The sequence below is a fragment of the Poecilia reticulata genome, chromosome 2 (genome assembly GCF_904066995.2).
Source record: "Poecilia reticulata chromosome 2, P_reticulata-male-v2, whole genome shotgun sequence".
Taxonomy (NCBI): Eukaryota; Metazoa; Chordata; class Actinopteri; order Cyprinodontiformes; family Poeciliidae; genus Poecilia; species Poecilia reticulata.
In genome coordinates, this window is record NC_088831.1 from 37,315,625 (window position 1) to 37,335,290 (window position 19,666).

General features: G+C 38.6%; 1 protein-coding gene across 5 annotated transcripts in view; it reads left to right on the forward strand.

The window, feature by feature from the left end:
* Window positions 1-19,666, forward strand: part of thsd7ba (thrombospondin, type I, domain containing 7Ba) — a 203,031-nt gene that overhangs the window by 68,515 nt on the left and 114,850 nt on the right. For 4 of the 5 annotated variants that reach the window (XM_081604542.1, XM_008403136.3, XM_081604540.1 and 1 more), the window contains exons 4-5: window positions 12,516-13,383; window positions 17,762-18,010. In XM_081604542.1, coding sequence (XP_081460668.1) covers window positions 12,516-13,383; window positions 17,762-18,010 — 1,117 coding nt within the window. The remainder of the gene's footprint in view (window positions 1-12,515; window positions 13,384-17,761; window positions 18,011-19,666) is intronic. The other variant, XM_081604543.1, reaches the window with a different exon arrangement.

Consider the following 19,666-nt stretch of genomic DNA (forward strand, 5'->3'; position numbering starts at 1 on the left):
ATGACCGAGCTTCTCACCCTATCTCTAAGGGAGAGCCCAGCCACCCTGCGGAGGAAACTCATTTCGGCCGCTTGTACCCGTGATCTCGTTCTTTCGGTCAGGACCCAAAGCTCATGACCATAGATGAGGGTGGGAACGTAGATTGACCGGTAAATCGAGAGCTTCGCTTTTTGGCTGAATATATATATATATATATATTTATTATTATTTTTTTCAATTTATTCACCATTGTTTGAGCTTATTCTAAGTTTGACCATGAGAATATTTCAAGCTAAGAAAGTGTGAAAAACGTTCAATAACTGCTCAAGTATAAAAGAAGCTAACTCCTTACTGATGTAATTTTGCACATAACTAAGTTATTATTGATTTTTTTTTTTTTCATTGCTTTGAGAATTATCCTTTTGTGCTTTGGTAAAATTAAAGACGTTGGAAAAATTTAACTGAAACTATTTTTTTAACCAGCATAGTTTCAGTAAGAGGTTTGCATAAATCTCGTTTTAATTGTGGGGATTTTAATTACTTATTTGACCACTTATTTTTTTAACATGGACCTGAAAAACAGCATGCACTTTTAATAGTTTCTCTAAAAACAGGATTATAGTGGAGTAAGAATTTATTACTGACCATGTTTTGTCAAGTCTTTACATACAGATTTATATACAAAACATATTTAGATTCCCACTCCTGCTAATATTTGTTCAAATGTCTCTGTAAATTATAGAGAAACCATGTGACTTGCAGTCCTGCACATATCTGAATATTTCTCAGTCATAATAGGTCATTTAAGTTGGTTGGTTTCCTGGTACTGCTTTTGAGCTCGGTCCATACATTTTTAATAGGGATAAAGTAGGGGCCATTCAGAAGCTTTATGTCATCTTTATCTTTTGAAAAATTACCTGGTAATTATGGTGGCATAATTGCTTTAGTTGGATAATTGAACATCCTTAATGTCATCCTTTATGTCTCTTTGAGTAAAAGACAAATGGACTGAATTCATATATGGCTTTTCTCGCTATTCTAACAATGCAAGATGCTTTACACTGGCGTCAACTGCACCCAGTCACACACACAGTTTTGTCCGTAGACAGAACTGCAGGCAACTTGGGGTTAAGTGTCTTGTTTAACAAGCTTTGTGAGAGGAAATACACACATGGCACAAGAAAGCTGGAATAAAACCCTCAAGTGTTCATTTGCAAGACAACTACTCTAGCCACTGAGTCACTGTGGACTGGATGTTTGAACCTTGGACACAGTTGGGCGTTTCACTGGCTTCCACTTGTTCCAATAACTCAAAATATATGTTTTTTTTTAAAGCAGGCTAATATGACTCTTCTGAATTGGTCCTTTAAAATTAAATAAATTATAAACATCTAAAAATAAATTACATTCATACCCCTGGTGAGAGAATGTAAACTTTGGACTGGGTCTATATTTGAGTCCTAGTCCTCTCTAATTATTATGAATAAATTAGTTTTAATGTAAATCTTTAGCAAAAACCATCTGAGAGCGCTGAAACATCGCCCTTATGATGAACAGTCTGGCTCACTCATTAAAATTCAAGCAGTCGGTCCAAGGTGTTCGTCACAGAGCCCTGGGAAGTCAGGAAAATAATGTTCATGCCTGCTGCAGAAACATTTTTACACCTGCCTTCGCTCGTTTGTTTTGTTGACTTAACAAAAATAAACCTGTGTTTTCAGCAGTCCCCATCTGAAACCCTTTTGACGGCTCGCTGCTGGGGCAAAAGTTACATGGACAGAGTAAACACCCGAAGAAAAACAGAACTTAAGCGTAGTCGAGTTGAAAAATGTCCAGCAAAACAAGGGATTTTATTTTAAAATATGGAGTCAATGATTTCTTGGATGAAAGCTCAACACATGACGATGTCATCTGCATGGATTTACATGAAAATTTGAATCCTGAGAAACTTGCGATCTCTTGCTAAACTATTTATACACCTAAATTTGTTTGACGTGTCGGGTTACAACCATCAGTTTGATCTATTTTCTGGTATTTTTCTTGGACTCTCTATTTTCAAAAGATGAATTCAACAAAACTTTTCAAGATGTCAAAAATTTGTGATTGTAATGTGACAAAATGCAAAAATATTTAGGCAGAGGGACACTTTTAAATGCGGTGCAAATGATAATTTGAAAGAAATCAAAACCCTCTGATGCTGCAGAAACTCGACTCGCGAGGTTCTGTTCAATTCATAAATCAATGTTACATAAGGATCAATTTGTGCAGTACAGATTATTTTAAGAATCCAAATAGATGCATACCAGTAAAATAAAATAAGAAACTATTGTGTTTATTTGTTACTTTCTTAAGAGTCTTAATGTACAAGAAAGAATCAAATATTGTAAGTAAGTAAGGCCCCCAGTGGAGCTTCTTCAACCAGAGCTAAACAAACAGCATTGTTCCGAGCCGCAAGAAGAACAATGTTGTTGTTTATCAGCCAGTGTGATTATTCTTAGAAACACTGTTCCTTCAGGCCATGTTTCTGTGAAGTTTGATTCACATCAGGGGTAGGTGGTTCATCAGCAGCTGCTTACTCAGAAAGCTGGAACTCTTCCAAACATGGCAGAGCTTGTGATTTTAGCGTTCCGATGCTGATGACATACAAAGCTCTTAATATTTAACAAACCTAAACCTAGATTGCCATGCTGTTTTCACACTTTTTGAAGAATATCACATGCTTACCTCACGTTATGCATGTTATATGTTATGTTATATGCACGCCATTCTGATCCCCTCTATTTGCATGCAACTCCCCCCAACCCCCCTCCCAAAAAAAAAAAAAAACAAGACTGCATATCACCATTAACTCACCATATCTGTTGTGAAAGAGTTTGACGCTTTCCTTTCAGCACAGATGGGGAAGGTAGGCTGAATATCTGCAATACTTTTCATTTTTTTGTGTCATTTTATCACTTCATGATAATGCAGTGCTGCGTTTATCTTTCTCAGGTTGCAACATGAGTAAATGAGAAACAAATGCACAGCTTGTTGAAACTTTTTTGAGACGGCTGCACTTTTCAGATCTCATTCTTAAAATTTCACACATAGACAAGTGTAATTGAACTAATCCTAAAAACATATCAGTGATGCACATTTTTAAACTATATCCTTCTGTTTGGTTAACTAAGTTTTCTTCACACGTTAATGAACAAATTAATGTGGATTTCATCTTGTAGTTGTGAATGAGCTGAATCAGGTCTTTTGGAGATGGATCGACTGCCTGATGATAATCTTATGAACTTCTACAAACATGAATGCTGTAGTTGACGATGCACCTCATCACTCATAAATTAAAGCTGAGGGTGTGTGGCATGGGGGAGGGCTCTGCGCATAATTAGGCCTCGGCAGCACACATATTATTTAATTAAAAGCTGCAGTGACAAAGGAAGCATGTATCCAAACATTCAAGCTCACGGAGCAGGTGAGGGTGGATGCTCGGTAAACGCAGCAAACGGGTGTTTGAGAAACGGTGACATAAACATAAGCAGAAACAATATAAACACAATCATTTAAAGTGTTATGCTGTTGTTATTTTGAGGTGCTGCACTTGGCTGGCTGAAAGAAAAGAGAGGCTGTGCAGATTTGATGTAAAGGTTTTTTGCTTTCTGTGCCGTCTGTTGTTTCTGATCTAAAGATGGCAGCAACAGGTCCTTTAGGTCAGGGCCTTCATGGATTGAACTTTGTTTGGCCGGAAAATCCCAAAGCTGCTCTATTGGATTTTGATCTGAGAAATGTGGAGTCTAAGGTTATGCACAGGCAAATCAGACCCATATCTGACTTTTTCATGGCAGTCTGAATGGCCTGATTCCAATCTTTTTACCCTCCCAAAGAATGGTGCCATTTCCATGCGTGACACTGAATACATATCCGATAGTTATCAACGCGACTTCTTTGTTGACGTGAGACGTGCATCATAATTCTCCACCAAAAGAAGCAGGGCGTGATAAATCTGAATAGAATTATAGGCTGAAAATTATAACTCTAAAATTATGAAAGACGTTTGTGTCACTGAAGCAGATCACAACCCCACTACTTGTTCTTTTTCTTTTTGGTTTTAGCTTCCTTCAACTTGTCATTATCTTGTGACAACACAGGCAGCTAACATTGCTGAATAACTTTAAAATGGATCCACCGACAGCAGCGTTCATTGTAACGTATAAGTGTGTGGATCACATCCACACAGATGCTGAGACCCAAACCTTTCCATCCAACGACTAAAGATTGACCAAATCATGACTCTGACTCCACCGGCCTGTTTTCTTCTTGTGGTGGATTCTGGAGCCACGGGGTCAACCGCCGAACGATTTCATTTTAGGTGTGTTTACCTGCTTTGGGGGAGTGAAAGACTAACTCCTAGACCAGTGTGTCTGTTGGGAGAGAAGACATTAGCTTATAGCTACATTCCCTTTACAACATTACAAATATAAGTAGAAAATCTTAACTGGATGTCTGTGAAAGCATAAACACATTTCAATGTCCTTATCATTGCAGAGTCACATGGGAGCTGATGCATGTCTCCTGTGGTCATTAGGGAAGGTTATAACTGGACAGGATAGCAGTACGTTAATGTCTGATGTATTAATATGTTTGTATTGACAGGATCTCTGTTGTTTTATTTCAACTGACAATGAAATGGAAGTGCAGAAACATCAGGAAGCATAAGCAGTAAGATATAAAACCCTGAAATCCTCCAATCATTCACTGGACCTCTCTCACTGCTGCTTTGAGAAAATGCAATTAAAGGGATCAGAGACGCATAAGACTTAACGGTGAGAGATTGGGTTTTCTTTTGGCGCTGCACCGCTGGCTGAAAAGTTTACTCTTCGTTTGTTTGCATCTTCTCCGCCGTGATCTATCTAGTTTTAATGTGCAGTGGAGATTGCTTTTGTTGTGCTGCTTGCTGTTATTTTACAGCCTTTTGGTGCAATCTGTCCAGCTTAAGTGTTCAGCCAAACCTTGCTGAAAAGGACAATTCGTGTTTAGTCACGCTCCGGGAGCCGCGTTTAATTTCAGTCTTTTCCTGTTTTGCGGCAAGGTCTGCACACCCTGTTGCCCTCCCATTTAAATTCTGTTTTGCGAACATAAAATAAATAGTAAATTTAGCAGAGCCTGCCCCCCCGGGTATAAGAGACCCCCCTGGGCTGCACATAAGGCAGAAATGAAGGAACTGTGGGGGACTGGTTCCTCCTGAGGGGTCAACAGATGCTGATGCCGACAGATCAAGAGAGTGATTATTCAGAGCTTAAGAGATTCTCTGGTGCTTGTGTTTGTTGGCTCCCCTGGGAGTCGAATCAGTCCAAATCACACCTCCAGAAATCGCACACTCATATTTGGCACAGTTTGAAACCAGCAACAACAGCAAAGGTGTTCCTGATGATGAAAGGTTGCTTATCAGAAAGCAGGGACCGTAAGGGTGGTGCTACTGAGCTGAAGAAAGCTTTGAGCCACGCTGTAATTTACAATTCAACTTACATTGAAGAACCGCTTTTCATGTCTGTGTTTAGATTATAATTCAAGGATTCCTTTTGTGTCCCTTTCGTGGCAGTGACCTCACTTTCTGAGCTAAATTTTGACCCGGCATCTAAAGTAAAATGTGTCCAAACATGTTTTTATTCAAAAAATGAAGCTGTTTTAACAGTTAAATTGGGTGAGTGGTCTATGAAAACCTCTCTTTGGAGAAACAACACATTGAAGTTTGTTCAAACAGCGGTGAGCTTTTTTTCTTTTTATTTTATTGTTCTTTTTTCGATGTCAACAAATGGTGTCTGTTCACATTGAATCAGCTGAAGTTCAAACAGCAAAACTGGAATTTTGTTTTCTGTTGTTTCTGAAAAGGTTTCAGCCTTTTCAAAATTAGCTACGCTTCTGTTCAGAGGTTTGCATGCACTTCTCATCAGCCTGAGTGTCATTTCAATGCTGCATCTGAACTATTAATACAGCTTTCATTTTCTCTAATACACACAGAATCAAAATTACTCATATGTCTCAAATATGCATACACCTCGCTATTACTTGTTTAAAAAAAAAAAACTAGCAAGTTGCACCTCAGTCGCATACGTAACAAGTTTCCATAGCAAATGTGACTGAATATTAGGCCACTCCTCCTGGCAGAATTGAGTTTATTTGATTTGGTTGGTTGGATTCATGTCATGAACCCAGTTTTTAGGCAGAGTCCAGATATTTCTCACAAGGCTGAGTTCAGAGCTTTGGGAAGAAGCTTAACGTCAGCCTGCCTTATCTGTTCCAAAAGCAGTCGTGATGTGCGTTTAGGATCATTGTCCTCTTGGAACAACTGAGAGGATTGAGAGGTGCTGATCCAAAACATACACCTGCTAGTTGAAAACTCCTGCTATATGCACGGACAAGCCAATTGCTGTATGGGGGGAGGGTGGGGGGTGTTATCAAAGGCGATAGAAACTGAGATATTTGGCAACAGTGACAAAACAGTGTGTTTGGAGGAGTCAAAATGAGGCGTTAAAACTCTGTACTTGCTGTCAAGGGCTGCTTAGAAGAAGCACGTAGTACTGCCTTAAAAATGATCAACTCGTGTCAAATTACTATCGAGAAATTTGAAGCAATGATCCCAAATATATCAGTGCTGCTTCATGTGGAATAACTCAGATTAGCATGAAGTGTCTGGAGTGACCTTATCAAAGCCCCGACTAACCCGACTGAAAATTCATGGACTGTGCCTATAACATCATGTCAGTGCCAGGAAGCCATCAGACTAAATAAGTTCTACCTTTTCTGTTGAGGGTAGTGTTCAAATATCTAGTCAGGTAATTTTAAATGATAATAAAATGTGCAGATAATCTGCAACTTGCTCATCTATTAAGCAAGTTGGATAAGCAAGTGATTTCAAAATAGTAAACTACTAAGGTTTTTTGGACACAGTGTTCTGACATACTGTTCTGACCTGAACTGTTTATCCTTACAAGCACTCTGAGAATGGAAAGCAATGGTCTAGTTTACCAGCCAACTATGTTTGTATTTTTCTTTGGCCTTACTTTTAATGAGGTTTATCACAAGGGAATTCTGTCTTGTGTAAAATCTGATTCCTATTTTTAGAGAAGTCGAATATGAACAGCATCCCTTTATTTTTGCAAAGCCAGTCTTTCTTTTCAAAGGCAAGTCTTAAGAAGAGGGATATTGTAATTCTGCTGCTACCTTGTAGTATACCATCCACAGCACAACTTAATTGTAAAACATAATGGTTAATATTATGTTTCTGAATAATAGGAAAATTGCAGCTTTACAGTGTGGACCATAAATTACAGACCTGACAATAATTGGTTTGAGATTTCTGTATGATACATTTTACCTACTTTCAAAGCAATTTATAGCGGAAGCATGCTTCAAATTATAAGGGAGAATATGATGAAAAGCTTGTCCCCACCCCCATCCCTGCTTGGACTATGCCTGAAAGAAGTTTGTGGAGAAGTAAAAGCAAATTGTCCGTTTTTTCCTATTAGAAATTTTTATGTTTTTGGAGCATGCTTCCCTTCTTTGCTCATCGTCCAGATTCAGTTCAGTTTTTTTTGATACCCAAGGGGGAATTGTTTAGCTTGAGTTACAGTAAATTATTTATACCTTTACCAAACCAAAACTTTCAAACTTGGGAGAACATTACATCCATATAGTGTTTTATTTAACTATTTTTTAAAAAATGACTCACTGAAGCTGTTGGGGTGATAAAATCTTTCCAAATGTATTTTTAAAATTACATCTTTACAAATGCCATCGTATGTTTTACACCGAGTGTAAAACATACGATGGCATTGTTGTGTTACTCTAATTAACATTGCAATGCCAGGAGGAAGAAAATTCAGCTGTACGCTTTAAGGAGCTTGTGCAATAATTCTGCACTGCTGGATTTCTCAGCAACAAGCTGTTTTGTCTTGTTGCTTCTCAGCCTGGAAACAAAGTGTTAACAGCAGATTTCTCTGGCACACAAAACTCACAGAGCAGCTTCAGTGTGTTGTCATTCAAAAGCAATTTACGGAGCAGTAGGATCTCATTATTACACCAATTTGATTCCAATTAGAAGAAATGAATCAAATTATCTTTTTCACGGCGGGCTGCAAAATAAGTGGTTGAGAAATGAACAAGACTGATATATATAACTACATTATATCAGCAAATTGATCAGAGTTCTTTGGTTTCAAACATTGATTGGTCTATTTCTTTTAGGCACAAGGACAAAAGGTCAAACAGCTTAATGTAAGATTTAATTCGATGGGAATTATTGTCCCTTTTGGTTTTAAGTTGTACATTAGGCACATGTTTAACCATGAATCTGTAAATTTGTCCAATTAATGGGAAGAAAAATGTCTTAGTATTCAATATTTATTGCATACATGATCAGATAGTGAACTCTGTTAGAATTGTATTTTAAGAAACAAGGTCTCTTAGTGGCAGAAATATGATCAGTTCCTGTAAAGTTTTATTTTTACTTGAAGGACCACAAGCTTTTGCTGAAAAGGTACAATTTTGTACCTACTCTCACCTGTTTTTGTTCACATTTTCTTCCCATAACTTCACTTGCATATCCGTGTAAAATATTCAACAGTTTCCACATTCTGTCAAAGTCTGTGGTCAGCTTCAGCTGCTGCAAGAAGCACATTCCAAGATCCAGTTCAAAGCCGACAGAAGTTTTTCCAGAAAAAGGTATCAGCAGTTTTGTTTCCTCTCTGCCCACACTCTGCTTTCCTCTATACAGCAGATTAAAAAAATTAAATAACCAGACCCCTGTCACGAAAAAGCTGATGCTACTAAGCAGCAACTGCCAAGTCCAATAGAGGTTCACCACAACCACATCATCAGCCACACATGATGGAAAATATCTAAATATAAAGTTGCCATGGTAAGTTGTAAATTAACCGTGTGTGCATTTTACTTGAATGAGTGTTTTCATAAGTGAGTATGTTTTAAACTGGGTATACAGCAGTTTTTCATTTGTGTGACATGCAGCTTAAACTGACAGTAAGTTAGAAGAGAATAAGTGACGGCTGGCAACTTTGTGACGGTGAGGAACGGTTGAATCCTCTAGAATTAGCACCCTGGAAGTGTAGGGGGAATAAAAAAGGTCTGCTTACATGGCATGGAAAAAAAATCCTTTTTGGGATCAATCCAGCTCAATATCACACATTTCATGGCCTTGCCAAAACAAAAGTTTACCCTTCCTTGCAGGTGCATTCAGTTTTCTGCTATACTAATATTCTTTCAGCTGAGTTGACAGCTGAACCATTGACATCACTTTTGGTATTTTGTAGCTTTTTGTGAAAATCTTTTTTTTTTTTTTTTTTTTTCATATTTTGGTTTTTATTCTAACTGTTGGTATGATTGTGCTAAAGTTTACGAAAGGCTCTACTGACCACTGCTGTGGGCAAGTATTTGTTTTCAGCTAGAAGTTACAATGACCGAGGTCATTGATGGGTAATGCATAGGACACATTATATCTGTACCATGTGATAATGTGTCATGTGAACATTCTGTATTTCCTTGGGGCTGACAAGAGAATCATTGTGATGGGTCAATTTATCTCTGAAACTAGAGTTCTTTCAGGATCTTCCCAGGCTGCAGGGGTCAGTGTCCATCAAAAGTGATCCAAGAAGAGTACAGTGATGAGCCTTTGACAGGGTCACGGGCAACCGTGGCTCATTGATGCATGTAGTCTGAGCAAGCAAAGAAGCTACTGGAGCCTGAACTTTTTAAAATAGTTTGAGCCGTTTCTGAGTGAAAGGTGTCAGAATACCAAGAGCAACACATTTAGGTGCAGATCTGTCAAGCAGTTCATTCTGGCGTGTTTCTATCTCAAAAAGAGCCACAAATTGGGACATGAGCATGTAAAGGTGGCCTAGTCAGAAGAATTATCTTGCTTATCTGGGGAACACGTAGACCCAGCACGCACCATCGGATGGAGGTAATCCAGCTGAGGGAGCGCGACGCGCTCGGCCATGTTCCACATACCCCAAATCTCAATCCAACCTTAGAGAATGCACAAAGAGGATGAACGCTCACCTCGCATTTGGAGAAATTTGAAATCTGCTGCAAACATCTCTGTGTCAGATACCGCAATATATCATCAAGGGTCACTCCATGACTCAACTGATCAGCACTGTTTTCACAAAAAAATGTGAAACACTCAGGCGTTTTGTCACAATATTGCACCTAACACGTTTATATGTAAACACACAGATATACTGAATGTATGAATGCAATATTCACATGCCTATATAAACATTTTGCAGTGTTTGAACTTGTGTTTTATATGAAAAACCAACTCTGAACAATATGGAGAAAAATAATATCTCTGGAAGAAAACCTAAAAAAAAACAAAAGATGCGAGAGAAACCGACTACACTTTTCATATCTGAATTAAAAAAGAAACATTGCATTATGGTTTGTGACTGAAATGGGACAAAATGTTGAAGCGTTGAAGGAAAACTTCATCTTAAGAGACAGCACTGCTGCATATCTTGCTCTTTATTGAAAAGATGCAAGAGCTTTTAACATAGTAAAGGTCGCTAATGGTGTGCTCTAAACCAGTGTTTTTCAACCACTGTTCCGCGGCACACTAGTGTGCCGTGAGTGATCGTCAGGTGTGCCGTGGAAATTATTCAATTTCACTACGGTACCGTATTTTCCGGACTAAAAGCTGCTACTTTTTTCCTTAACTTTGAACCATGCGTATTGTAGCCCGCTGTGGCTTTTCTGCGGATTTTTCTTCAACCACCAGGGGGCTCTCTAGCAGGAAGTGAATCATTAGAAGTCAAAATTGTAAATCAAAGAAGAACGGCTACTTTTCATTTAGAACAAGCACATGCTAGCAGCAGGCACGACGGAGAAATGTTTTCAAACTCATATCATGCAGCTTTTAAGTTGAGGGTTGGCACTACAGGAGGGAAATAGAGCCGCTGCATTTAAGCTCAGTGTGAACGAAACCATGGTTTGACTTTGGAGACGGAGTGATGCGTCCAGCAGATTTATTAGGACGCAGCCCTCTGCTGGGTCCTAATGGAAAACCGAGAACAGCTTCCAGTTTTTATTTTATTTTATTTTTTTAATTGAGGGTGCTAGTATGGTGCGCTCTATAGTCCGAAAAATATCGTAATTAGTTTTAAAAGATTTTTTGAGATTGTCTGCAAATAATGCCATCTTCGAGTATCTGCTGTAGTAGCAGCAGCGGCGTAATCATGTAATGTTCTTACCACTAGATGGCAGTAGGTACATAGCATTTTACATTAAAACAAGAGAATTAGTGATGCACGAATGTTACAGGTAGCGGTGAGAGTACTGAATCTAGAAAGACTGATGACAGTGATGGAAAAGACAGTGAAGCTCAGCAGTAGTTGGAAAGAGCACGAGTCAATTTCCCACAACATATCTGTGTGAAGTGAGCTTCTCTAGTGTGGCTACTATAAAAACTAAAAACAGAGAGAGACTGAGATGTTGAGGAAGAGCTTTGTCTTTCTTCAATTTCTGCCAGGAAATCAGATCTGTTTTCATCCAAACATGCACAGGTTTCACACCAGGTGGGTAAAATATACAGATATTGACATTTTGTACATGCAACTCTTCATATTGTAACAGTGAATATGAAGTTAAATGTTTCCCAAATATTATTGCTTCTTTCAGAATAAGAATTATTTTCTGTATTCTGGCTATAAGATGCTTGTGGATTAGTTTGTAAAACACTGACGTTTTCTACAACTTCTTTAAATTTAACACCACAGTGTTGTGGCTGTTCAGGGGTATTTTTGAAGTGGATATGTTAGGTGCAGTTTGAAATAAGAAATGTAAAATGTGATAATACATTTTTGTGTTTATTTGATTCCTATTCGAGAGACTTTGATAAGAATGACTATATATAGGCGGCTACAGAGTATCTTTATTTCCATTTTTAGTTGGTGGTGTGCCTCGGGATTTTTTCAATTAAAACGGTGTACCTTGACTCAAAAATGGTTGAAAAACACTGCTCTAAACAATATTAGATAGAAATGCTGAACTATGATCACACTTTTATTGAATGCCCCTTATTGCTCCTGTGTCTGTAATTACTTGTGTGCCATTCACAGCACCCACAAAGTTTTATGCTAAAGATTTAGTTATTAAACGAAAGATATAGTTTCCATGTTTACAAATATATTGTGGTTTATGGAAAGGATATGGCAATATCACTTAAGGAATATAACAGGCCTAATACCTGTGGTAGCCTAACTTATTGATCCAATAAATTAAGTCCTTGTGATTAAGAAACTGACCTTGTATTTTTGTATTGATGTTTGCCACCGGTTTGATTACTTTGTGTTCCTTTGTTCCTTTCTTCTTCAGTTCATGAATAAAGCAATCATAGAGGTTAAGTGAATAGCCTTGAATTGGGCTTGATTGCAAGCCTCCAGATAGCCTCAATTTAAATCCTTGCTCTCTCCTCTTCCACTTCCCCAAAGCACTCGTTTTTAATGAAAATGTACTCTGTCTCCTTTTTTTTTTTGTAGGCTCGTGGGGTCAGTGTGTCGGGGAGGTGTGTGGCTCAGGTGGGGTTCAGACAAGGGCGATATGGTGTGTTCACATGGAGGGCTGGACGACCCATAACTCGCACTGCCAGCACGTGGAAAAACCAGAAAGCAAAAGGCAATGCTTTAAGGTCTGCGACTGGCACCAAGATCTTTTTGAATGGGAGATTTCTGACTGGGGGGCTTGTGTTCTTGTCCCTTTCTTTTCCAATGAACTCAAGATGAGGACTACTGAGTGCATTACAGCACAGCATGGCATTCAGAGGCGCAATATCCACTGTGTTCGCACTTCCAATCGAAGCACTGTCAGCATAAGGATATGCGAGTTCTTCTCCCAGAAGCCACCTGTGGAGCAGGCCTGCCTCATCCCCTGCCCTCAGGACTGTGTGGTTTCAGACTTTACTACATGGTCGAGTTGCAGCAAAACCTGTGGTGCTGGTCTACAGCATCGGACTAGACACGTCCTGGCCGCGCCGATGTATGGAGGGGCTAACTGCCCTAATCTAACCGAGACCAGGACTTGTACTAACTCTGTTGACTGCCCTGTTGCAGAAGGGGAGTACCAGTACAGCCTTAAAGTAGGGGCCTGGAGTAAGTGCCGACTACCCCATAACAAGGACGCCGTCTTAAATGGAAGGACCACAGTGGACTTTGGTGTTGGCTCCAATGAGAACAACTCTATCACGACACAAACACTGGATTCTCATCACCAATTACGTCATCACCAGTACCACCACAACCACCAAGCTCAAGCCCATATACGGTACCCGATGTCATGGGAGCTGGAAGTGGGATATCAGACCCGACATGTACGCTGTGCGAGAAGTGATGGCAAGAATGTTATGCTAAGGTAAGAAGACTGTATGTTTTTTTTTGTTGTTGTTATAAATGCATTTTTTTACACATTTGAAAACATAATTTTCACTGGTTACTTCATTAGGTACACCTTGCTAGTACTAAGTTGCATCAGTCTGGCCTTCACATTACGGTACAGTAAACTAATTGGCATGTTCTTTGAGCTAAGTAGAGATGGTGTTAGCCTTCAGACAGGCATCATCAGGAGATTGGTACACTGGTTGCATGATAATGGTTAGTAGCATTACTCAGGTAGATTGTGAAGTTTAAATAGTGCTTAGTGCTTAGTAAAGTGCACAAAAAAAGCCAAAAATAAAATTACACACCACTAAGCCATCAACAACCTGTACCCTTAATACACAGCAGGATTTATTTATGTTTTCATGTTGACTTGCCATATTCTCACGCTGCTATCTGATTTTTGCAGTTAAAATTTAGACTCATCAGACCACACAATGTTTTTCCAGTCTGTTGTTATCTAATTCTGGTGAGACTGTGAGAATTGTGGCATATTTTCCTGTTCCCAGCTGGCAGTGCAGTCGTTCGGTAATGTAGTTCATCTTCCTTCAAGGTTTAACATGTTGCACATTAGGAGATGGTGTTTTACATACATTGTTGTTATGTAGTTGTTTGAGCAAATAAACAACTCTTCTGAACTTAAAAAATTTATATAGTAAAAAAAAAAAAATGTAAGCAAAATAATTGACAGCAAACTCCCTATTTCACACGATAAATCCCATTTAATAGCAGTTCTACCAACACGATCCACCTCCAGTGTGATGCTTTCGTCATTCTCTATTAGTTTTCATTTATTCTAGAGTCGAGCATCACTCTCGCTGATTTATTTGTCAAGAATATATTGCTCCATAAGATGTGATCTTGACCTTTATATAGCATTTATTGAAAAACTAGTTTAAGAAGACCCGTCTCACTCAGTTCATAAAATGAGGATAAGTACAAATAGGATAAGTAACACACAGATCTGAACAAGCATCTCCTGACGTCATTAGGTACTTTGTGCTGTAATGATGCAACCACAGGTTTTGCAAAAAATGTTTTTGAGATTATTTTATGCATAGAAAACTAGAAAGCAGAGCATTATCTCTTCTATTCACAGCAAATTTCAAATCATAACCAAATATATGACTCACTGTGCTAAATTCTAGGCAGAGGTGACGTATGATGACGCATTCCTTCGTAAAAAAAACAACATGGGCACCTGACTATGAAGAATCTGTTAAAATAAATTGAGTTGCCTATTTTAGAAGCTTTGTGTTCAATTCAAATTGGTCATTTCTTTGTGACAACTTATGTGGGGAGGAAATAGTGAAATGAATTAAGAAAAAGGGTTAATGTGTATGTCTGTTTGGCTGAATAAATGACTTAATTTTTTATTTTCTGTCTTATCTAATTACATCATTGCTTAGTTGCTATGCTGCTTGCTTATTTATGGATTAATTACTTGTTAAGTAGATTGTTTGCTTACTTATTTACTTATTCAGTGCTTGCAATGTTGGCTACTTTCTCACTTAACTTGCTTACAATGTTATTTACAGTTATTTTGCTCGCTACGTATTTATTTCATTATTTTCTTATGTACTTACTTCCCTCACTGCTTAATAATCTATTTGCTTACATGTGACTTAATTTTGAACTTAGTTATTTACTTCATATTTTCCTCATTTTATTTATGTCCTTGTTTACTTACCTGTTTGCCTACTGTGTCTTGTTCACTAATGTAAATTCACTGGCTGGCCGCAAAAAGCCGCCTCTTAAAAAAAGGGACACATTTGGCTGCTTTAAACAGGCCAGAGTCTTTCTCCCCCGTTGGTCCGGATGTTTTGTGCAGGTGTGAATACACTCAAGCGAACCTTGATGCGGACAAAACAACTCGACCGAGATTAAGAAATGAAAAGCTACTCATTGCATCAGCTGGGGTTAAATAACTTGTTTGCTAGAAGTTGGTTGTATGTGCAGTAAATATCAAATAGGAAGCTCATACCTACTTGCTCAGTTAAATTCAGGTGGCGATTTTTTTTTTTTTGCCTATTTACTTATCTTCTCACCTACTCACTTTTGTATGTACATACTTATTGACCCACTTCTTTGCTAAAAACATTTGTTTTTGCAATGTATGTGATCCCCTATGGTTTCTATTGGCTGTTTTGCTCATGTAAAGATGGATTCAGTAACAAAATGCTTTTTACAGATGTCTGTTATTTATTCCATTATAACTAGATTATGTGAGAGCTCGTGTTTCAGCAACATGTTGGCAGGGAGGTGAGGTATTATTGTGTTAAATGTTAAGTGGTACTCCCCTCACTCGCTGGTTTTTGAGCTGACCCTGGTATTTGGATTTGATAAGAATGGATTTTGCTGCAGACGTTTAAACACAAAAATGGACACGCACGCACGCACATGCACGCACACACACTCGCAGTCATGATTTTTTTTGCCCCCATCATCGAGGGAGGAAAATTATTGCATCTATATTATGATGTATTGTCTAAATGCCACTAAATACCATCCTCTTGGTGTGTAATGACACCTTTGAGTGGCTGTTAAGCTCAATATCAGACAACCATCCATACAGGCAAGCATATCAGAAACAGTATTTCAGTTTAACACTGTCTTATTGATTCTAGTTATTGTTTCTGATCATTTTACTGTTGTAAGAAGTGGTTCTCATTTTCTGCCTGCTTTGGAAGGGAAATTTAAAAAATAAGTGTGGATTCTTGGTCATCCAGGTCAGGTTGTGAAGTCAAGGAACCAAGGACATACATTTCACTCAGTTTGAAATCATAGGTCATCCTTCTTCATGTTCGGTGGATTTACATTTTTCGTACAAGGGGACCATTTGCAGTGGAGTACCTGTTAGCTTGGTTTGCTACATTTGGAGCTTTGAACTTGTACTTTTTCCAAATAAGACTTGTCTTATTTTACTTTAGCTTCAGTTTAATTACAAAATATAAAATGAAATATGCTGTGTGCTCACATCTTAATAACCTCATTATTTTTATTGCCCAATTAAAGAACTTAAACAGAAATTTAGTGACAAACGAACTTGTTTCACTAATTTAAAGGAGAAAATTGGCTCATTGAATCTCTTGTAAAAGGTGGGCTTTTTACAGAAAGGAAAAAAACTGACTTTTTTTAAATAAGGAAGTGGATGATTCAAAGTTAATTTGTTCTTCATGGGTCTCAGTATAAGTAGCAGATTCAGTAGATTCTCTAGGCATGTGTTATTTTAAATGTTACTTAATGAGATCTGTCCACTAATCCATTTAAAGCTCAACTGCACCTGGGGTCTGCACTATAATTAAAGTTCAGTGTAACTAGCAGGCCGATATTAAAAGGGCTGCATGGCCTTGTACAAACACTAAATGCAAAATGCTACTATCTGCATTTGAATTCACGATCCTTAATATTGTTATTCTACCCTCAGTGCTAGAACCTTTAAGGAATAAATACAAACATCTATTTTATATTATAGAAGTCAAATTAGTCTTTAAATAGCATGTCATTATGAATGTCAGCAGGCACATTTTAGTCATGTTTTTCAGGCACTTGCTATACAAATTACTACAACATTGCTTTAGTAGATGAAAAGAATAAGTCTGTGCCAACATGAGTAGTGGAAGTATGCAAATATTTTAATATGTTTCTGTTTTGAGCAACTTTGGATCACAATGTCTCAGTTGGGGAAGCTTTTTCTGTTCTTTTCAGTGAGCAACTGTGATTGCGGATTCTTTAGGTCCAGATATAACAATGTTTGTTTCTGTTCAGCTATGGGAAGTTATGGTTAAAGATTGCGATGCCATTTCATGACTGTGTGTATAACAATCTAAAGTCAACAGATGAACAGGTTGTTGGTGCAGAAGATTTGACATATACTGTATTTATACACACATTGGACAAACTCGGCTCTGCTGCCCAAACCACACATACATTATCCTTACCAATGAGGCTCCATCTAGGGGGAAATAAAGAGGCTTTCCAACAGTATAACATTGTTTGCATTAGACTTATCTTTACAACAAAGAAATAATCAACAAACACAAATTGTCTTGCTTTTTTAAACCACGTTTATTATGCTTTATTGGAACAAGGTAAATGGAATGAAATACTTTATTCTGTAATTACTGCCATGACATAGTACCATTTAAACAAGCATGAAAAAAGCATTTTTCTTTAATAAAAGTTACATACTGCCACTCTAATGAGGACAAAATAAATTGCAGACAACATGATCATGAGTCTGCTTTACCGTGTATTACTGCCTAAACTGTAACAGAAGTTAAAACGGTTTTATGTCATGTAACAAAGCCTGTTTAAGGCGGCAGACTTGGTAATGAAGTCTTCTCAATCTTCAGTTTATGTACCAAGGACACCTCCCCACTGACCTTCCAGGCATGTGTGATGCCCAAAGACTGTCAGACCTCTGACTGGTCATCGTGGAGTTTCTGCTCAAAGACCTGCCGATCCACCGATCTGTCCCCTGGGTATCGCGTCCGGACACGGATCATGACACAGATCCCACATGGAGAAGGAAAACAATGTCCTGCACTTGAAGAAAAGGAAGCCTGCAACATCATAGGAGATTTACTTCCAAAATGTCCCAGGTATTCATAAATAAATGTGTTTGTTTTTATGCTCAGAGCGCCCAGAAACCAGAATTCTTGTTGGTGTTCCCGCTAAATCCTGAATATACCCAATTTGAGTTGTCTTGGAATTTTTATCGCAACCTATGGGGTTTTTCATGTCTGGGAACGAGAATACGACCTGCTGAATGTGACAGGTAGCCAATCAAAAAGCGCGGTGACGTAAGAACAGAGGGGAATCCCAAACAGCTGACATATCGTGCAACTGAGAGTCCGGTGGATATCGGAGATGATATGTGGAAATGTTTATTATTAAATCTAAAGGTCATTATGTTTATTCAGGTAAAAATGTTAACTATGAAAAAACATAACTCACCTCCAAATCATAGTGCAGCAAATAGAGCGGCTGCTTCTGTCGTCTTTCATCCACCGCCTTTTCTTTTTGTTACGTCTTTTATCTCTTAAAATGACTCCACAAATTATCACTATTGCTTCTACATCGTCATCCGTGTTTGGTTATTCTAAATTCCCGCTATGTTGGGGGTTTTACTGGATTATCCTCTGGAATCGGGATTTTCGTGACTGGAATCGGTTCGTGTTGCTCCTGCCTTGGACACACGAACCGATCAAACCTTTTGGACTTTTATCAGCTCTGTGGTCACAGAGGTTTGGAGAATCGGCGGATAATTCTTAAATCTTTCCGTCTAAACCAGACTTAAGACTCAAGCTCTACTCATCTCATCTCGACTGCAGCCCAACGCTCTGACTCTGGTCGCTATGGTAACGTTTACATATCCCTTCAAAATAAGATACAGATGCGCCACAAAAACGAACATTTTACTTTCGTGGAAACTTTAACTCATGATAATGACTAATGGGAGCCCTGAGCTTGTTTCTCTGCAACGAGACGGTCCGATCTGGGAGTGATGGGAGACAATGACACCCGAAGTGTTGCTTATATCCACAGCCTGCTTGGTCTCTATGTGGCGAAGCAGCTTTAAGCTTCATTGCCTCATTAGCAGCCGGTCGCCGCATGTTACGCAGAGCAGCTTGGGACTCACCTACCTGTCCGGGATGAATCCATTCACCTGTCTCTTCTCTGGGCCTTTTCCCCTTCGCAAAGAAGGGGAAAAGGCCCAAAGACATCTGATCTGTTTCTTACTCATTTTGCTGCTTGTGGCCTCAGTGTTGGCGCGCAAGAAACCGAGAGAATCCGGTTAAAGGATTTTCAAAATAAAAGATACTCCAGACTCAAATAATACATAAAACGGAAATATTTCACTATTTCTTGCGCGGCCCGGTACCAATTGGTCCCTGGACTGGTACCGGTCCACCGACCGGGGGTTGGGGACCACTGATCTACTACATCTGGGTTCATTTTGACTCTTTATTGACACAAAGCTCACAAGAAGCAAGTAAGTAATTTTTGCAGTTTTATTCACTCAACTAGTTTTATCTCTAACCAACAACAGGAAGAACTAACCTGATGAGTTATTTTGACTTGGGGGAAGAAGATGCCTGAATCTCATTGCACTGAAGTTAGAAAAAGGTTTTAGCTAATAAAACAAGCACTGAACAAAGTACTCAGTGGAGAATTTCATTCTCTGCTAGTTAGTTCCCCTCCCCCCCCCTTTAAATTTACATGGAGTGCCTGAGAGCAGGGGATTTACATGATTA